Source organism: Bacillus rossius, chromosome 13 (assembly GCF_032445375.1).
Source record: "Bacillus rossius redtenbacheri isolate Brsri chromosome 13, Brsri_v3, whole genome shotgun sequence".
NCBI lineage: Eukaryota > Metazoa > Arthropoda > Insecta > Phasmatodea > Bacillidae > Bacillus > Bacillus rossius.
The window spans coordinates 12,762,879-12,782,659 of record NC_086340.1 but is presented as its reverse complement, the minus strand read 5'-3'; the positions used below and the strand labels follow the sequence as shown (position 1 = coordinate 12,782,659).

General features: G+C 41.7%; 1 protein-coding gene across 2 annotated transcripts in view; it reads left to right on the top strand.

Moving 5' to 3' along the window:
• The window catches only part of LOC134538256 (glycogen-binding subunit 76A), a 48,987-nt gene extending 30,779 nt beyond the window's left edge, over positions 1-18,208 (top strand). For both annotated transcript variants that reach the window (XM_063379408.1, XM_063379407.1), the window contains exons 2-3: positions 13,044-13,349; positions 15,391-18,208. In XM_063379408.1, coding sequence (XP_063235478.1) covers positions 13,053-13,349; positions 15,391-17,058 — 1,965 coding nt within the window. In that variant the 5' untranslated portion in view covers positions 13,044-13,052 and the 3' untranslated portion in view covers positions 17,059-18,208. The remainder of the gene's footprint in view (positions 1-13,043; positions 13,350-15,390) is intronic.
• The last annotated feature ends 1,573 nt before the right edge of the window (positions 18,209-19,781 follow it).

Here is a 19,781-nt window from a genome sequence, read left to right as displayed (position 1 = left end):
GTGTTCGCAGTAATACTGGGTTCGTATTCGCACCCGAAAATTATTTATGCTTTCATGTTGTCACCAGACCATAAGTATTAATTGAGCACATAATAAACGTGATTCAACAAAGTAGTTAATTTCTTTAATGTTCGATTATCTTTCCCGTGGTTTGCAAAAAAATTTCTTTTTGCTTAATTGATACAAAAAATTGCCCCTGTTTTCGTAAGAGAAATACTCAGTATTTCAAATTGGCTAGAAAATATAACCATAACCGTGTGTTGTACAAAGTTACAATATCTTTGTTGTAGGATTACAAGCCGTTTCTTGGCAACTTGTTTCCAAAGGAATCTTACATAAAAGTTCTTTTCTGTGCCGCGAGAGAGTTCGTGAATAGAATAATTTTTTTTTTTTGCTTGATTGAAATAAAAAATTGCCTCTATTTTCGTAAGAAATACTCAGTATTTAATATAGGCGAGAAAAAAAAACCATAGCCGTGTGTTGAACAAACTAAAATATCTTTCTTGTTGTATTACAACTCGGTAACTGGTTTCCAAAGGAATCTTTCGTAGAAGTTCTTTTCTGTGCAGCGAGAGAGTGCGTGGGCAGCCTCCTACTCTGGAAACGTGCGTTGTCAAACTGCGTCAGACGCATCTATGACGATCTCGTCGGCCTGGGTACCTGCTGCGGGGGCCGAAAACACGATCGATGCAGGGGGAAATGGGACGGTGACGTAGGGGAGCGGGGGTTGGCACTTTTCGTTGTCCCGCTCCGAAAAGGTCAGATGTTCAAATGCGCAGGGGCCTAACTTCCAAGGGGTCGTTACCACAACGCCGAACGTACAATAACGCCGAATGTCAAATTGACCTCAAACGCCGACAGCTAGAAAACTGTTGTGTACCACAACGCCGAAATACAGTAACGCCGAAAAATGTTGCTGCGGGGAGGGGGGGGGGCCACAGGAGCAAAATGAAAAACAACTGAATGAATTTGTGTGTGTTTCTTAAATGTATCTTAACGCCGAAATACCAAAACCTAACCTAACCTAACCTAGGCTTGCCTAACCTAACCTAACCTAACCTTACCTAACCTTTGTGGCAGTCCTGCAATGACATTTTTCGGCGTTAATGTATTTCGGCATTGTGGTATTTCGGCGTTGTGGTGCATCCCCCTTCCAAGTCCCGCTACTCCGCGCAGGTCGCGGGTAGCTGCTCTCAGCGACTCAGAGAGGCAAGTTTCACTCGTAGACTAAATACTGGCGTAGCTAGTTAATACGAACATGTGGAGGAAGTTAGCTGGGTCTCTTTAATATCCCCTCCCCCCTTCCCCCGCTGACTTCATCATACCTGTGCACATACAGGATGTGCAGGTCTCCAGAACAACCGAATCGATTTAAAAACTGCTCAAGACGTCAGAGTGGTGTCCGTTTAACCGAAAGCATTGAAGCATATTTTGAGGTCGGATTGGTAGTTTTGTTTACGTATTTCTATTTTTAAACTTGAAATTTTTTTTTTGACGTGACAACGTCTAATAAATCGACGAACGCCGGCTGCACGCACGAAAAAGTGTCCCGTTACGCACATTGTCCCGTTACACTCATTGTACGTTTGCGTCGCATCTATCTCTCTTCCACTGGATTGGAACAACCATCGATTTGACTTTTTAGAGGAACATTAAACTTGAAACACACTCATTCGTTTCCTACTTTTCCTATCATCGTCCTATCCTTAACAGAATAACACAGATTGGAAGAAGTTAAATAGCAAACATGTATAAAAGTTATAGTTAAAATAATCTGTTCGTTAAAGTAATAAACATATTTGAATTAATGAGTGCAAATAAAAGTAAATTTATCAATTAAATTGTAGATTTAATTTCACTCCTTCTTTGTATCCATACAAAATAGTGATAATTCAATAAAAATGATTCAATTTTATTCATAAAATTATGCAATCATTTCATCAATGTATTTTTATGACGTTGTCACGTTAAACTATCTTTCGTAAACCGACTTTGCAGACAATTTTTTTTTCGGAGAGCGAAAATGATTAAAAACGCGTTATTTCAGGATAATATTCAGGTATTTTATTCACTGTGGAGATTTTCAAAGTATTTAAGATCATGCATTACACCTTTTTATCTCCATTTCTCCGCCATATAATGTTATGGTTGACGCTCGACTAGAACAGTTTCCCTATGCACGAGAAAACTGCGTGCCAGTCCACAGTTCTGTGCTTAAAGGCGACACCGCGCTAGAAGCACCAGCGAACGTCGCACTTATCATCCCGCCTCTCTTAACACGGATACAGTCAAACCTCGTTTATCCGCACTAGCTGGGCCAAAGGCAATTCGCACAATCGAAAATCCGGATAATCCAGGTAACATGAGAAATAAGCAAATCAAAATCCTTAAATTAGCAGATTTACCATTTACAATGACAAAAAAAAACTATGTTTGGTAACAAAATTACATAGTGTGTATGTGTGTGTGTGTGTGTGTGTGTGTGTGTGTGTGTGTGTGTGTATATATATATATATTGTTTAGAAGTCGTTAAAATATTTTTAAAAATTCACATAAATTCTTAATAAAGAATTCATTTTACTTATGTTTTAAACATGTATGGCGTTCGAATGAAAAACGGTCAGGTAAATTTTCGTGTGATAACCGTTCTTGTTTGCGTAGTTGTGGAATATGATTGTGAGTTTTATGTGAAGATTAAATAAATTGTCTTCAGTTGTGATCCGGATTACCCTGAGACCGGAATCAACGAGGGCCAGATAAACATTGGTTCAACTGTACTCTTAAAACGCACGGCTCAGCGAAACATGGCAACAGCGCGTTGCTTTGTTTTCGCTGGCCGGGTTCTGAAGCCAGCTTTTGCTCGTCATAGCAACTGGACACCAGGTGCCACGGGCGGTTCACCTGTAACTAGAGGTCGCTGTGTTGGCGCCCGCCCCTGGAATGTCTGAGCGGCGCGCAAGCAGTTAAATGTTTCCCCACGTCAGCGATGTCTAACAATAACCAGGATGAACCCAAGATTCACTGACCTCCAGTCAGACACACACACACACACACACACACACACACACACACACACACACACACACACACACAGAGAGAGAGACACACACACACACACATACACAGTCCCTCCAAAATCGTCTGCGCTTGTGTTTAGATATGAGCAATACTATTATTTTAATTTCATAAAATTTCCTTTCATAAAAGAAAACTCTTTGTCTAAATAAATTCTCTATGCCTTGTTTGAATTGTAGTCATTAACAAAAAAAACGTATTTCAAAAAGGAGTTATATGTGTTTAAAGAAAAATAAACTTCTTGTACGGTGTTTCTTGTCGTAACTGTTTTTATAGAAACTGTGAGACTTTCTAGGTAAAACATTTTGTTGATTTCTTACTCTGCAAAAAGCCAACACTTGATCACTGGCGTTGCCAGGATTTGTGTATGGGGGGTGTTAAGAAGCATGCACCCCCCACCCCCCCCCCCCCTCCGTATTAAACCGGGTGGTCCGGGGGTCCTCCCCCGGGAAAATTTTGATTTTAAGGTGTAAAATAGTGCTATTTTAGCAGTTTTAGGCTTCTGGGGCGCAGGCCCGGTTGACGTCAACATGTTGCTAATAATACCTTATTATACTCCTTTCGTACTAGATAATAACCACGTCCCCCCCCCCCCCCATATAACAGTATTTCATACCACCACAGCCTGCTGTGTTCTGATTGGTGATTTGCCACGATTCTTAAGGGGAAAAAAAAACGCAATTTTTTAGTCTTTATTCAATATCTGATTCACCCAGGACCGGTCTAAACTTCTACACGACATTCCTAAATCATTACACTTACACATGTATACATAGTCATGTCTTACGGCCATATCTTCATTTCTCAATCGTACATGGATAGTTGTGTTAGAGAGAAAAAAAAATTATCTTTTTTTTTTTCTCTCCGGTAGATTGAGTTTTCGGTCTTTCGGGCGAACATTGGCTAAAATGAAAGTGTTAGGTTATCCTAAGGGTCGTTTACACTGGCCACATAGATTCAACCTTAGCCACAACTTTGCAGATGTACTTTCATTTTTCCCCTCAACGTCACGCCTGTGGAAGTGGACCCAAACTTTGTGTACGAAATCTTGCAAAAATGGTCGTTTCTATTCCGACCCGTGAAGTTGCACGAGCGAAAATAAAAAAAAGTAATTAATAAATAATTACACTTACAAAAAATTTGGGGCTTGAGAGCTCGTTTAAAAAAAAATTGAACGTAAATTTTGGCCACAGAGTGGTTTGCGCGAATGAATCATGGTGTTTATTTAGAGTTTGTAAGCACGGCGATGTACTTTAAACTTAGCTTATCTTGGTAGCATCGCACAAACATTTGTCTTTGCTGGCTGATGAAATGTGCAAATAAACCGCGCATTGACATTTACGAGTGTCGTAATTCACTGCAGCTCAGGAGTGGTTCTCGTTCCTGTACATTTCTAGGGGAGGATTGTGTGTGTGTGTGTGTGTGTGTGTGTGTGTGTGTGTGTGTGGGGGGGGGGGGGGGGGGGGGGTTGTTGGCTCAGTAGTCGAATGGTCAGATCACTTAAATACCATGCTAAATGACATAACGCCATGCGATTTTTTTTTCCTTTGGGGCTGTATAAAATATCGAGTCTACGTTTCGCCGCTACGTAATGATTTGCCAGAGTTGAGTCACAGAATTGTAGAGGCTATTTGCTTCCATTACTCCGGACTTGTGAACCAAAGTATGGGAATAATTATTGGACATAGGTTGGATGAGTGCCGTATAACTGAAAGGTGCACATACTGAACATTTGTAAGAAGAAAAAAAATAGGTTGATTCACCTTCAATTTGATGCGTGATTTGTTGTAAATAGTCTGAATTAAAACTGTAATAACATACCTTTGAAACTTGGACATTCTTTTGTGAACAACCTGTATTATATCTTAAGAACTGTTGTAATGTCTAATTTTGACGTGACAACGTCTAATAAATCGATGAACGCCAGCTGCACGCACGAAAAAGTGTCCCGTTACGCACATTGTCCCGTTACTCTGTGTCCCGTTACGCTGTCGGCGAGTGCAGTAATAATAGGTTATGTTACAATTGACTAAAAAATTACGGTGATTCATATAATTGATGATAGATATTTAATTACAGTTTATTTATATGAAAACTTGTTCATAATTATATTTAAACTTTATAGCTAAACGCCAGTTATTAAAATTAATTACAAGTCATCTACACGTGAACTATTTCGTCGACTGTTTATAAAGTGAAGTGAGAAGTTAATGTGGTTTTCATTGCTTATTTTATTTCCACGTCTGCACATGGGAGTGCTGTGACGTATTTGTTTACCTCTCCGTCGTCATATTGTTACCTCCAAACCACTCTGTGCTTGACCACACAGAAAAAAAAAATATCATGTGCTTTTGCAAAAGATTCCTTTGGAAACCAGTTGCCAAGAAATAGTTTGTAATACTGCAAGAAAGATTATAACTTTGTACAACACATGTTTATGGTTCTTTTTTGCAAATATGAAGTACGGTTTTTCGATGTAATAAATGGGTGCATAATTTTATATTTTAATTATTGTTTCATTTAAGCGTAATTTTACCAAACCATGGAAAAGTTAATCGAATATTCAACAATAAGACCATATCTTGTTGTATCATACAGGTTTCTAGGGAGGTACGAAAAAAGGACCTAGTTGCAAAACATGGCATTTACTATGTCAAAGATTGGCCTTGACATTTTTACAAATGTATGGCCTCGAATACTGAACTTCAGTACTTTCATAAAACCTGTGAAGAAAAAAAAGTTCAACACGTGGATTTAAAGTTTTTTTAAGTAAACAAAAATTATTCCCTTGAAATTCAAATAAAATTCGAGGCACAGGTGGGCGAGCGCAACAAAATACATGCCATTTGTTACGTTTTCTCGTCACACACGCATACCATAATTCTTCCCAACACTCTTTCTATGTACCACATTTTTCGTCTCGCCACACTCGGCGTACCACAATATTTTCCTTGCAAACATGCAGATTACGGCGGGTACAATGATTTCACATTGATGGTACCGTAATTATGTCGAGCGTACCGTAGTAACTGCTTCGGAAGCCCTCTCTCCTTCTCTTACTGGGAGAACACGTGTTTTTCACCAGGGTCACGGTCGAACATGCGGGCTTCGGCGGCGCGTGTAAACACTCGACCTCATGCGAGAACCTACTGGCTTGTGAGGATTGTGACGGCGGGGGTGAAAGGAGGGGGGGGGGGGTAGAGGATATGTTCTGCGCGACTGTAATCATAAAGACGTCACCGCCGAATTAGCGCGCAGAAAATCTTTGGTTTCCGCAACGTGCATTGGCGGTGGGCCCCATCCTTCGAATTTTTTTCAAAACTGAAACTTAATTTACAACTTCATCAAAGCGTTCGCAACGCTGAAGGAACGGGGCGCTTGATAGCTCGCGAAATCGTTTTACAATACGTTCACGTAACAATCGGATGGTTAGATTCGGGGTAAACGAATTTGTTTCTAACACTTGTATCCATTGATGGCTGTCTCGGTGTATGTTGTGTGTGTGAGTTTTGTGTGAGTAGTGTGTGTTGTGTATGTGTTTTGTGTGTGTGAGTTGTGTGTGTATATAGTGGAAATAAGCCGATAAGATTTAAAAGCTTATTTTTGTTTCTGGAGTGGTTAAGAATAGCGTGCTCAAGATAATGGCGTGTCTTACTGCTTAGCACCCATAAAATAAAATTAAAATAAAAAATCACGATGGCCCCGTCTACCGGTGTACAGTGTTTCAGGAAACATAAACACGCAATTCGAACACAGCTCAAGATATCCGTTGGCTTCTGAGAAAACACTGAGGAGAGTTGAGTAGTTCTGTCACCGTATCTCGTTTTTAAACTTTATTTTAAGAGGAGTGGGAAAAATAAAAGGCTGAAACTTATATTTTCAAAATAATTATTAAGCATGAATCTCTCGGTACAGATTCTTGAAAGCACCCAAGGGCCTTGCATCACACCTTTATCTTCATTTCTCCGTCATATGTTATGGTTACCGCTAAAATCTCACAGTTTTCATGTGCACGAATAGAAGACTGCGCTCTTAGAGGCGACACCCCGCTAGAAGCACCAGCGGGCATCGCACTTATCATCCCGCCTCACTAACACAAGACTAGGTGGGCCTGGCGTTTACAGTTGAACGTTAGAAGGAAGGTGTAATTTTTTTCGATGTAGTAAGTAGTGCGGGGATTTTGTGTTTACTGTCGGCAATCCGCACCGAGTGAATGAACTTATTAGTAAGATATACATACATACATATATTTTTTTTATCTTTTGCGCGCGTTATCTCGAGCGTTACGATAACTACACTTCCTTGTGACCTTGGGCGTTTTTCTCGGCGGCACTGACCTGTACCTCCCGTATCTCCAGAAATCAATCTAAAAGTATATTTATTTGGGTCCTGAACTAGCATTTTCCCAGTAAATCTAAAACGGCAATAATTTAAATTTTGTAGCACAAAATTTTTTAAGCATCGAGTTAGTAAAACACTGATTGTTATAAATGTTTTATTCGTACAAACTAATCGAATAGACATTCATCTCATTACAATACTTCAATTAATTGATTGTTGAAAATGTAAGTCTTGAGTATTTTAAATATTGGTGAATTTTTTGGTCGGATTTCATTAAAATCATGCGAACTGGCGGTACTATTCAGTACTTTTTTTTTTAAACTGTAGATGTTCGCAACGGTAAGCTGCTGGCTGTCATCGACTGGGCTACGGTTCACTGGTGTTTTGCGCAACCGGCTCCTGCAATTAACACGCGTTAACATGCCGATGTCAATGTCGGAATTTGATTTGAGTTAATTATTTCGCAAAGTGGTAATCACGGCCTTGAAAGAGACGGCTCGTTCCATTTTTTTAGAGAGCTTTGTACTGCGAGGGATGCATGCTTGATAAGGGGCGCGTACCTTATATTGATGGAGGGGGGGGGGGGGAGGAGGCAAAATTAAACCGTCAGTGGGTTTTCCGAAACAAGAATCCATTTAGCTGTAATAAGATAATTTTGTAACGAAAAGTCACAAATTATTTTTGCCAAAATAAAATTATTTGTTGGTATTCCTATTTGTTTTATTATTGTCTGGTATCATGGTACTTCCTCTCACGTGAAAAAATGCTCCCCTTTACTTTTTTGCGTTTTGAATTGGATACGCCCTTTGTGCGTGATGCATGGTTTTGAGGATAAAGCCCGTTCTACAATGGCACGTAAGCGGAGACGTATCTCCCGTGAGATTCCACTATAGCTTCTGCTGCTTCCATGATGCGCGGAAACGTGTCAAATTGCAACCAATAATATTGCATTCCAAGGCTACGAAAAATTAACTTAATTAAAAAAATTGTTTGTCTGTAAAGTCGGTTTACGGACGATAGTTTAACGTGACGTCATAACAAAACATTGATGAAATGATTGCATAATTTTTATGAATAAAATTGAACCATTTTTATTGAATTATCACTATTTTGTATGGATACAAAGAAGGAGTGAAATGAAATCTACAATTTAATTGATAAATTTACTTTTATTTGCACTCATTAATTTAAATATGTTTATTACTTTAACGAAGAGATTATTTTAACTATAACTTTTATACATGTTTGCTATTTAACTTCTTCCAATCTGTGTTATTCTGTTAAGGATAGGGCGGTGATAGGAAAAGTAGAAAACGAATGGGAGTGTTTCAAGTTGAATGTTCCTCGAACAAGTCAAATCGACGGTTTTTCCAATCGAGTGGAAGAGAGATAGATGCGGCGCAAGCGTACAATGGGCGTAACGGGACACAGCGTAACGGGACAATGTGCGTAACGGGTCACTTTTTCGTGCGTGCAGCCTGCGTTCATAGATTTATTAGACCTTGTCACGTCATTAAAACACTAGATATTATTGTACTTGAAACAATTTTTACGTATTTAGAACACAGACAAACATGGCTACCACCGCAGCTAATTACTCGGCTTCTATTGGTCGCACGGAGAAACGTAAACGGAAGAGCTCAGCATTGCCGAGCTGATCTGTGCGGGTACGTCTCCGTGTGCGTGCTGTTGTGGAAACGCTTTTACGTGAGATAAGTCTCTGTTTACGTGATCCGTCTCCGTGTCATTGTATAACGGGAATCCTTTTCACAGACGTGAGAGCCAAACCCCCGATCGTGCATTTTCGTTTTTTTTTTGTTCATTGTAAATAAATATGGCGGTGTTGATAAAAGGATACTAATGGTCAATTAGGTTAGGTTAGCTAAATTATAAATACTTTAAAACATTGTGGACGGTTGATTTGGTTAGGATAGCTACATAAAAGATACCGAAAAAAAAGCATGAACTTCGGGGAACTTCGGGTTTTGGCTCTCTCGTCTGTGAAAAGAAGGCTTCCCTTGTATAACTGGCCTAAAGTGAGCCTTTTATGAGCGCTGACCCACGCTAGTTCGGCGAACTCGCCACCAGAGCGCGATGCTGACAGCTTAATGGGCCCCACTACCTTTCAGCCCAATTATTTACAAACTGTTGGAACACTGTACGTCTAGTTCAAACTGTTCAGAAACAACTTCTAGCCCTTTTTCATTTTTGCGAAATTTTTTTATCTGTCACATGTAATATTTTTTTTAGAAAACTGAAAAGACTACAAACCGAAATATTTGTCGGGTTGAAAAAATGTTACGCTACGACATAGTTGGAATTTTTCTCGGAGAAATGACTCATTTTAACTTTAATCCGGTGCCAAAAATCTCGTAACATTTCGAGAAAATTATAATTCCAACCGTGTGTAGAAGTAGCCAGGAGTATTATATTTAGGAAATGTAAATTTTAAATTTTACAGTTATTTTATTTAATTACTCAAGGTTTACTATTTGAGCAGTGTTTATAAAAAGTATTAAAAATTGAGCTGTAATGGGTGCCGAAGAGTCTTAACGATCATGACCTCCGTGGACCTGTTGCCTGCCATCAAAGGGAAAGGTTCCCTCCCTCTGTGAAACGCAGCCAATGTTGCCACGACGCGACGAGGTTTCTCGGGGTGCTCCTGTTTCCTGCTGCCCGTCCAGTCCGTCATCGCCCTGCCCTGGACTTGTCACCGACCATGCTTCCCGAGCTACCTTGGTAGCGTCGAAACGCGAAACTCTTTCAAATTCGATAATCTTGCCTGCGATCAGATGTGTGGATTCACGTGACGCCTTTTGTGTAGGTTGTAATGTGGAGCTTGGCTTAGATCTCGGTATCCGGCATTTGGTAGAGGAGTGACATCGTGAACGGAACGGAAATGTGTGACCACGGTGCTGCCATCTGTGGCGGATGACGCGAACCAAAGTGCACAAAACCAAAGGGATACTTAATACCAACGAAGTTTAACAAAATGGGTAGTATTTTAATAAAATTCCTTGTCGTAAATCAGGACCATGGCCGGAGTTTGGTAGTTTTTTTTATTTTTTTTATTTTTTATTTTTTATTTTATCGGAGCCGTTTCATTATCAAAGTTCAAATTTCGCTCTGCAAATCGAATGATTCGATAGTCGACGTAGCTGCTCCGGCAACAAATTCTAGCGGAGGGCGCGTAAAATACGTATTATTTGCGTCCAGATTATATATGAATTTGCTCGTTACCAAGGTTAGAGTTGCACATCTTTCGGCTAGTACTAAAATAACTCGCTCACATATTTTTTTTTTCTAAAAAAAAAAAAAAAAATAGATATATTTTTCCTTAGGCAGAAATGCTCAAGTTTATTTACGTGTTCATGTGAAGTGTTTTTATCGTCATACAAGAACAGCCAAATTCCAATTATTACGAATTCTGACTCTTCGAAGTGAAGCACCGGATTCCTCCGAGCTGGTCATCATATAGGCTCGCACTAGTGATCTTCTGGTCTGGTCTGATCCTGTTCTCGTGACGCGGGCATTAAGCTCCCATCACGTGAGCTCAGAAATAGATCTCGGAGACGTGGTCCCCGCCAGATCTGCCACGCGGGAGGGCGTGCCAAATATGTTTCTGCTGCATGGAGGTCGCGGATCGAAGGTTTGGGGCTTGTGGCGTAGTGTGGAATCTCTCAGTGGATCTTCCATGTTCTATCCGCGTGGTGTAGGGCTGCTTCACATTAAGTAAGTAATAAAGCAGTTTGTTACATAAGATATAAATAAAATGTTGCCCGGTATGTGTGGCTTTCCTTAATAGAATGTGAATCATTACATGTTACACCCATATTGGCTCTGCCATGTGACACACAAAGAAAACAAAACTGTGTTGACAAAAATAGGGAGGGGGTTGTCTGTAAAAACGGTTTACGGACGAAAATATTACGTGATAACGTCATAAGATTAAATTACTGCTTTTAAAAAGCCCGCCTTAACCTGATTGATATTATAGAAGATTTTCTCGCACAGTGGTTGGTCGGTTCTTGCACGCTCGGCTCAGGCGGGACGTGACAATGAGTCATGCATTTTCGTGCGTGCAGCCGGCGTTCATCGATTTATAAAACATTACCACTTAAAAAAAAAGGAAGAAAATAAGTTATTTATTTTGAAAATAATCAGGAAGAATTAGCTCAGTAAAGGATACAGATAGAGCAATATCCATTAAACGTGAAAGCCTTTTTTCTTCTTCTGATTTTTCACATACAAATGTGGGGGATGTTTGTTTATTTTTGTATCAGCTGTTCCAGCCTGCTTTTAATTAACGACTGTAGTTGAGCTATTAATGGAAGAAAACTAATTCAAAATATTACTAGTTAATGTCTGTTTATATTAAACTAATTTTCTACCCAAAATATGTGAATTTTTGATGTTTCTTCGCATTTGTTATTAAAAGTGAATTTGGCCTAAAACGGGACAAAACGTGTCTTATGCCTGCGGCGTTCACCGAACGAGGTTGGGTTTTCTGCTGGTTCACCAGATGAAAACCATCGCCATGGTCGTCTCGTGAACGGACAGTGACAGGTGTTTTGGTCGGTACGGGCGGTGACAGTGTTGTGGTTGGTACGGGCGGTGACAGGTGTTGTGGTCGGTACGGGCGGTGACAGGTGTTGTGGTCGGTACGGGCGGTGACAGGTGTCGTGGTCGGTACGGGCGGTGACAGGTGTCGTGGTCGGTACGGGCGGTGACAGGTGTCGTGGTCGGTACGGGCGGTGACAGGGGTCGTGGTCGGTACGGGCGGTGACAGGGGTCGTGGTCGGTACGGGCGGGGACAGGTGTCGTGGTCGGTACGGGCGGTGACAGGTGCGGTGGTCGGTACGGGCGGTGACAGGTGTCGTGGTCGGTACGGGCGGTGATAGGGGTCGTGGTCGGTACGGGCGGTGACAGGTGTCGTGGTCGGTACGGGCGGTGACAGGTGTCGTGGTCGGTACGGGCGGTGACAGGTGTCGTGGTCGGTACGGGCGGTGACAGGTGTCGTGTTCGGTACGGGCGGTGACAGGTGTCGTGGTCGGTACGGGCGGTGACAGGTGTCGTGGTTGGTACGGGCGGTGACAGGTGTCGTGGTCGGTACGGGCGGTGACAGGTGTCGTGGTCGGTACGGGCGGTGACAGGTGTCGTGGTCGGTACGGGCGGTGACAGGTGTCGTGGTCGGTACGGGCGGTGACAGGTGTCGTGGTCGGTACGGGCGGTGACAGGTGTCGTGGTCGGTACGGGCGGTGACAGGTGTCGTGGTCGGTACGGGCGGTGACAGGTGTGGTGGTCGGTACGGGCGGTGACAGGGGTCGTGGTCGGTACGGGTGGGGACAGGTGTCGTGGTCGGTACGGGCGGTGACAGGGGTCGTGGTCGGTACGGGCGGTGACAGGTGCTGTGGTCGGTACGGGCGGTGACAGGTGTTGTGGTCGGTACGGGCGGTGACAGGTGTCGTGGTCGGTACGGGCGGGGACAGGTGTCGTGGTCGGTACGGGCGGTGACAGGTGTCGTGGTCGGTACGGGCGGTGACAGGGGTCGTGGTCGGTACGGGCGGTGACAGGTGTTGTGGTCGGTACGGGCGGTGACAGGTGCTGTGGTCGGTGTGACCCCGCAGGCGCCGCAGATGTCGTCGGACCGCGAGGCGTGCGGCCTGGGCTCCATCATCCCCATGAGCTGCCGGGGCCGCGCCGAGGCCTTCGCCCGCCGCCTGCACAGCCGGCTGCAGACGCTGGGCCGCCCCGGCCCGGGCCTGGACGAGTCCTCGGACGAGAGCAGCTGGATCGGCCGCCAGTCGTCCGTCACCAGCTGCCAGCCGCGCCTCAGCTCCTCCTCGGACTCGGACATCTTCTTCGACTTCGACCTGGAGTCGTCGGGCAGCCCCGAGGAGGAGGAGCCCCCTCCGCCCGCCAGGCGCCACCCGGTGAGCTAACCCATGACCTCCACATTCCATTACGAGCCCTTTTCCCCGGGAGTCGGAGGACCCCCCCAGGGGCCCAGGAACCGTGGGGGGGGGGACAGGGGGAACGTGTCCCCCTGAACTTTTTGGGTGGAGGGGACTGTCCCCCCCCCCCAACTTTCTAGACCGTGATAGTTTTATTTTATAATATTATTCTGCCCAACTTTATTTGTAATTTCTTCACTCTCAAATTTTATCTTAAGGAAACAATAATAATAATTTTAACATCGATGTATCCAATGGTTAGATACAAAAACTGCTTAAAAAGCGCTAAATTTGCAATTTTAAAATCAAAATTTTGCCGGTGGAGGACCCCCGGACCCCCCCATCTTAGTAAGAGGGGAATGGGTTTACATGACATCAAAATCATTATTTGTCCCCCCCTCCCCCCCAACTTTATGAACACAGCGACGCCAATGGGACCCCCCATCGCCCCCCCCCCCCCCCAAGTCATGTGCTACATTATAATTGCATGGTTATTTCTTACCTACACTATTTTTAGAACGTTATTTAACCTGATAATACAGGGTATAATTAAGGTTACTATCTTTAAAAGTCCAAACTAAGCTTTATTTATAATATTTTTTTACTTTTAAACTGCCACAGCGATTATGTATGTTTAATTTCACACACTGAGATAAAAAATAAACGGGGCTGGGCCCTGGAACCCTGGAGTCCACCCAACCCCACCCTTGTGGGGGCCATGCGTGTGACCACAAGTCTGCAAAGCCAAAGGGAAACTTCACTGCACAAACAAAATTCCTTGTCGAAAATAGGCCTAACACCGTTTTAACGCAGTTGGCGCAACTTCCAAGAGTCCATTGACCATTGAATGAATGAGCACGTAACAAAAGATCTGTGTCGATAGAAAAATACTTTTTGTAATACTACACTGTTACTTTTTTTGTAATTTTACAGAAGACACAAATTTACAAAGCAAATATTTTGTAACTTTGCAAACATTTGTTCTTTTATAAATTGTTTGTAACATTTCAATATTTTGTTTTAGTTTTACTACTTTAGGTGATTTATGAAGGAAAAAAAATGACGAGGATGAATTTTTAGTATGCGTGTGCAGCATACAACAAAAATTGACAGGATGAAAGCAGGCTACATACAAACAAAAATTCTATTTGTGCTTTTAAATCATATACTTTAGTTATTGATTTTAAATAATGGTCCATATAATTAAAAACTTTATTTATTGAAAATATTAGTGATAGAAATTGTGTTAGTAAACTTTTTCTAGTGCATTTATTTAAGTGGGGTTATTTTCCCGTATTTTTGTTTGAATAATGAATTATTACATTATTTAATAAATAATTAAAGTTAATAAATTTGAATAAAAATTCACTACATTATCACTATTAATTAAAATTTATCTAGATTATTTTTCTAAATAAAATGATTTAAACATGTGTTTAATTATTTTTTTTTAAATTTTCATTGAATTTATACTTTACAAACACAATTATATCACTCCAGCCTTTTTATTATTTTATTTCAATTAATTATTTTCATGCAAAATAAAATTTATCTTATTTTATCATGCCAAGTCAGTCAACTTCTACGAGCACCTATTTTTGCAAACTTTTATTAAACTTTACATGTTTGTTTTGTTGTTTTGTCTGTTTAGTTCAAATCTTGCAAGTTAAATTCAAACCACTTACATGTTAACAAGAGAGCTGAAATTTTACATACTTGTTCAGTTCTGATGATGGTATATTTATTTCATACACTCAGAGTCCCACCATTTTGAATTTGGGTCCGCCATTTTGAATTTGGGTCCGCCATTTTGAATTTGGGTCCGCCATTTTGAATTTTGGTCCGCCATTTTGAATTTTGGTCCGCCATTTTGAATTTTGGTCCACCATTTTGAATTTTGGTCCGCCATTTTGAATTTTGGTCCGCCATTTTGAATTTTGGTCTGCCATTTTGAATTTTGGGCCGACATTTTGAATTTTTGGGCAGTAATTTTGACTCTGTCGTTGTTTTCACTGTGCAGCAAGACGTGGACTCCGGCTCGGCGCTCTCCCTGTCCACCACGGAGCGGACGTCGCCCGTCAGCGAGGGGAGCTCCGACGAGCGGTACTTCGACCCGGACAGCTCGGACTGCGAGGGCTCCAGGTCCGAGGCCCCGGGCGAGCCCGGGAACAAGTCCAAGTGTCCGGAGGGACCCGCGCTGTGCAACGGACACATACCCAATCACTGCGCGGAACATCCGAGCCCGCGATCGACCGGCGGGCACCGTCTCGACAGCTCGTCGGCGACGGAAAGGCACAACAAGATAAACACGTCTCGGTTCGGAGATCTGAACACCGAAGAGAAAAATAACTGTGGCGTGAATCACCGCATTACAAACTGCAAAGATCTCCCTGCAGGACTTCCATCGACGAACCAGAAACACGCTGAGTTAGTTTCTGATTCGGGCGATAAGGAGAAGGAATGCGCATTACGCGAAAGCTTTTGCAAGACTGACAATGACTCGCAGGGTACTGCAACCGCAGCTGAGATTGAAGATGATGATGATAACCCAACCCCAACGAATGAGTTTGCAAGGAGTAACAACATTCACGCCTTCAACGGAATGGACGATTGTATATTATCGGACGAATCCGGATGTTTGTGCAGAGCTAATAGTCTGGAAGATTTAAGTTTGGAAGATGAGCACATTGGGGAAAACTGTACCGATGTTTCGGCTGAGGTCGGCGAAGATGGCAAGTCTTCTCGGAGTGACGTCGACTCGGCCTACTGCTGCAGCTCATTCGTCCGGCCTAAAAACCTGCTCATAGACTGCTCGATCTCGAATTCCGAAATCGAGCAGCTTTCTTCCCTCGTCCCGCTGAGAATCGATTCGGACGCGGGGGTCACCTCTGGAGTTGAGTCCGTCCCTGAGGACAGCGTGGAGAGACCGAAGAACACGGACGACGAAGACGAGGAGGAGGAGGATGAGGAGAAGGACAGTCGACCTCGCCGGGTGAGGCGCAGCTCGTCGTTGAAGTCGGGCAAGACTCCCCCCGGCACCCCGGGCCGCAAGAAGATCGTCCGCTTCGCCGACGTGCTGGGGCTGGACCTGGCGGACGTTCGCACCTTCCTGGACGAGGTGCCCCGGGTGCCGCAGTCGGCGTACCAGGATCTGCTGGACGTCGACCTCTCCGTCCGGGCGGCGGGCGCCGAGGGGGTGTTGTTACCCTCGCTCGCGCGGCAGCCCGACAGGTGCCTGGTGCCCATGTTCCAGCAGCCGGGAGCCCAGGCCGACTTCCTGGACAAGGTGCGCGAGCGGCAGGTGTGCCTGGAGAGCGCCGTCGTGACCGACGCCACCTTCTTCACCGTCTCCGGGGTGGTGCGCGTCCGCAACCTCGACTTCCACAAGAGCGTCTACGTCAGGTACACCCTGGACGGCTGGAGGACCTTCTCGGACCTGCAGGCGTCCTACGTGGACGGCTCGTGCGACGGCTTCTCGGACAAGTTCAGCTTCAAGCTGTACGCGCACACCGTCGGCGTGGGCGGCAAGGTCGAGTTCGCCGTCAGGTTCCAGTGCAGGGGTTTGCAGTACTGGGACAGCAACCTGGGCGCCAACTACACGTTCCAGTGCCTGCCTCCCGTGGTCGCCCCCGCGACCTCCCTGCCGCTCGCCAGTCCCGTGGACACGTGGACCGCTTCCTTCTACTGACCCTGGTTCTCTTGAGCAGTTTTCCTGCAGTCTTCAGTAAAACTGTTCTCTCATTCTGTTCTAAAGTAATACAGGCACTTGCAGAGCCTCGACTTAAACTATATTTAAAAAAAAGGGGGGCATTTAAATGTCTAATCAAAGTCCCTGATATTTTTAGAGAGTCATTACAAATGTAAAAAAATATATGTAATGCGTTTGTTCGTCGTCCCTCGATTGCACAGGATTTTTGTCCCAAAACTTGCATGAAAATACTAATTCTGAAATAAAATACCCGAAAAATTTTACTGGGTATGTGAACAATTTAAAAAATCTTAGCATTTGTTCAAATACACGAGAATATAATATAGTTTGGTATAAGTTATTTTACAAATTACGGGGGAAAAAATAATTAAAGTGACCCTGTTTAAGGTAATTTTTATGATCGAGATGTCAGAAAATGAATTTTAAATATAGCATATATATATAGTTGATCTATTTTATCTGATTTTGTGATAGCGTGTACTGAAACATGTTTTAGTACATGTAGGAAAAACATTTTATTTTTAGCATAGTTCATTTAACTTTCTGAAACTTTGAGACTGTAATAATGGAGCCCTTTTGTTATTCCCTTATGTAAATAGAACATCCATGTTAAAATGTAAACGTGTTGAAATTTATTACTAATATATATACGAAGAATATTTTCATTGTGTGCCATAATTGAATATGCATATTACTGTGTGTTAGAGAAAATATAACCACGGTGCAATAATGTTCAGAAACGGTATATTTTTTAACTATATAAAATATAAGCCTTATCTGAAATTAAATGTACTTTCCTGTTTAAACATGTTTAAAGGATATTATGTAATCAAAATATTGTTGTAATTTACTAAATATGTTGAGTTCCTATAGGGCTAAATCTAAAATTACGGTTATAAATGTCGGAGCGGGTTCGTTTGCGATATTTCACTTCTAAACTTACTGCCGTCAACTCTGCTGATAACTTGTCGTCGTCCCCCCCCCACCCCCCATCAACCCCTTTTCCCTTTTGCTATGTTAAAATATTATTATTGCTTTCAATAATATGATGTTAACTCAAGTATCTTAGAAAGTGTTAAGATGCACAAACATGGACCCAGAAATCAACTAAAAGGCTAATAGTATTTTTTTTTAAAAGATCTAACTATAACAAAGCTACGGCTATTTCGAGAAAAATTATAATAAAATGATTCATTAAACTGCAGTGAATTTATTGCATGGCATTTGTATTGACAAAGGTTTTTTTTATCAGGAATTATTAAAAATTGTCTTGCTTATTTTGTGGCAATTTTCATGTTGTAATATTTTTGATTTGTAACATTTTTTTTTTTTTTTACTGTTTTACATATCCAGAAAATGTTGGAATGTGGTAACCTCACAAAGGATTGGAAAAATCCATTATATAAATTTTTGTAAGAAATTTAGTGTCTTTTTAAGTAGGGAACGTTCGTCCTTTTTTTTTTTTTTTTTTTTTCAGATTGAGTCTTTCAGGAGTGAATCTTTGATTAATGCTTTTAACATATTTTAAATTTTCTATTTCTTCCTTCTTAAAATGTTTTCTATAGTTAATCGAACCTTTCTGTGGTTTCTTCCGGAGTTGTATCTCAGTATTTATAAAGCGAGAATTAATAGAAATGTTTTACAATTTTCAGTAGTATTTTTCACAAAATATGTTGATATAGATATAGTGTACTTCTAGTTTTATATATACTACAAACCGGTTTTGCATTTCCGTCAACTAAATAGGAAGTGTTAGGATAAAAAAAAAAGAATAATGAAATGTGAACCAACATGAAATGGGATCCAGCGATATGAAATAAATAAAAATAAATAAAAAAATTTATTAACACGCTTTTATTATTTTCACTTGTAACTGATAATTGAACTATGTAATCAAATCTTGTTAGTCGATTTTAACCTACTTACAATAATTGTATCGATTTGAAACTATGCAAGTGAATGAAATCCGGATGACAGTACAATAATCTGGTACAATCGAACTGATCTGATGGAGCCAGGAGGTGGATAGTGGAACTCTTCAATGGCTACTAGTAAAATCCCTCGAGTTTGGGCCCATTTGGTTTGTTTTGACGAGTCACATACATTACAATTGGTGACTAGGGTCATCCGGTTGGTGTATAGTACTAGCAAAGTTTAAAATCGATACGACAATTAGAAATAAGTTAAAAATCGACTTTCAAGATTTGTTTACACAGTTCGTTAGCTATTTATGTTAGTCGGGTACTCGGTTTTCATTTCGCATTCGCCTCGAGATACGCAGGCTAGCATTTTTTTTAATTTTTTTTTTTCAACTATAATTATTTCATGTTGTTTACATTTGCAAGATAGGCCACCAATAAAGAAACCAAAACATGGGTCATAAAAATTGTGAGTTGTTCAGAAATATTTCTAAAGAACGTTTTCGTGAGAGAAAAATAATGTTAGAACACACATTTATATGCCTGTGGAATTTTTGCTAACTTGCATTCATTGCTGCAGTATCTTAATCCGTGCCAATGCTACTAAGTAACTGTAGTACTCCTAGATTAATGGTGCTTCCTTCCAGCTTTATTCTATTCATCTTCAAAATTCTTGACTGAAATCATTTATTGGAACTTGGTTGACTTATTAGTTTTTTTAAACAATGGTTTTCGATGTAACGCATAGCTTGATTTAGTTGATTTTTGAGTTTCACTATTCAG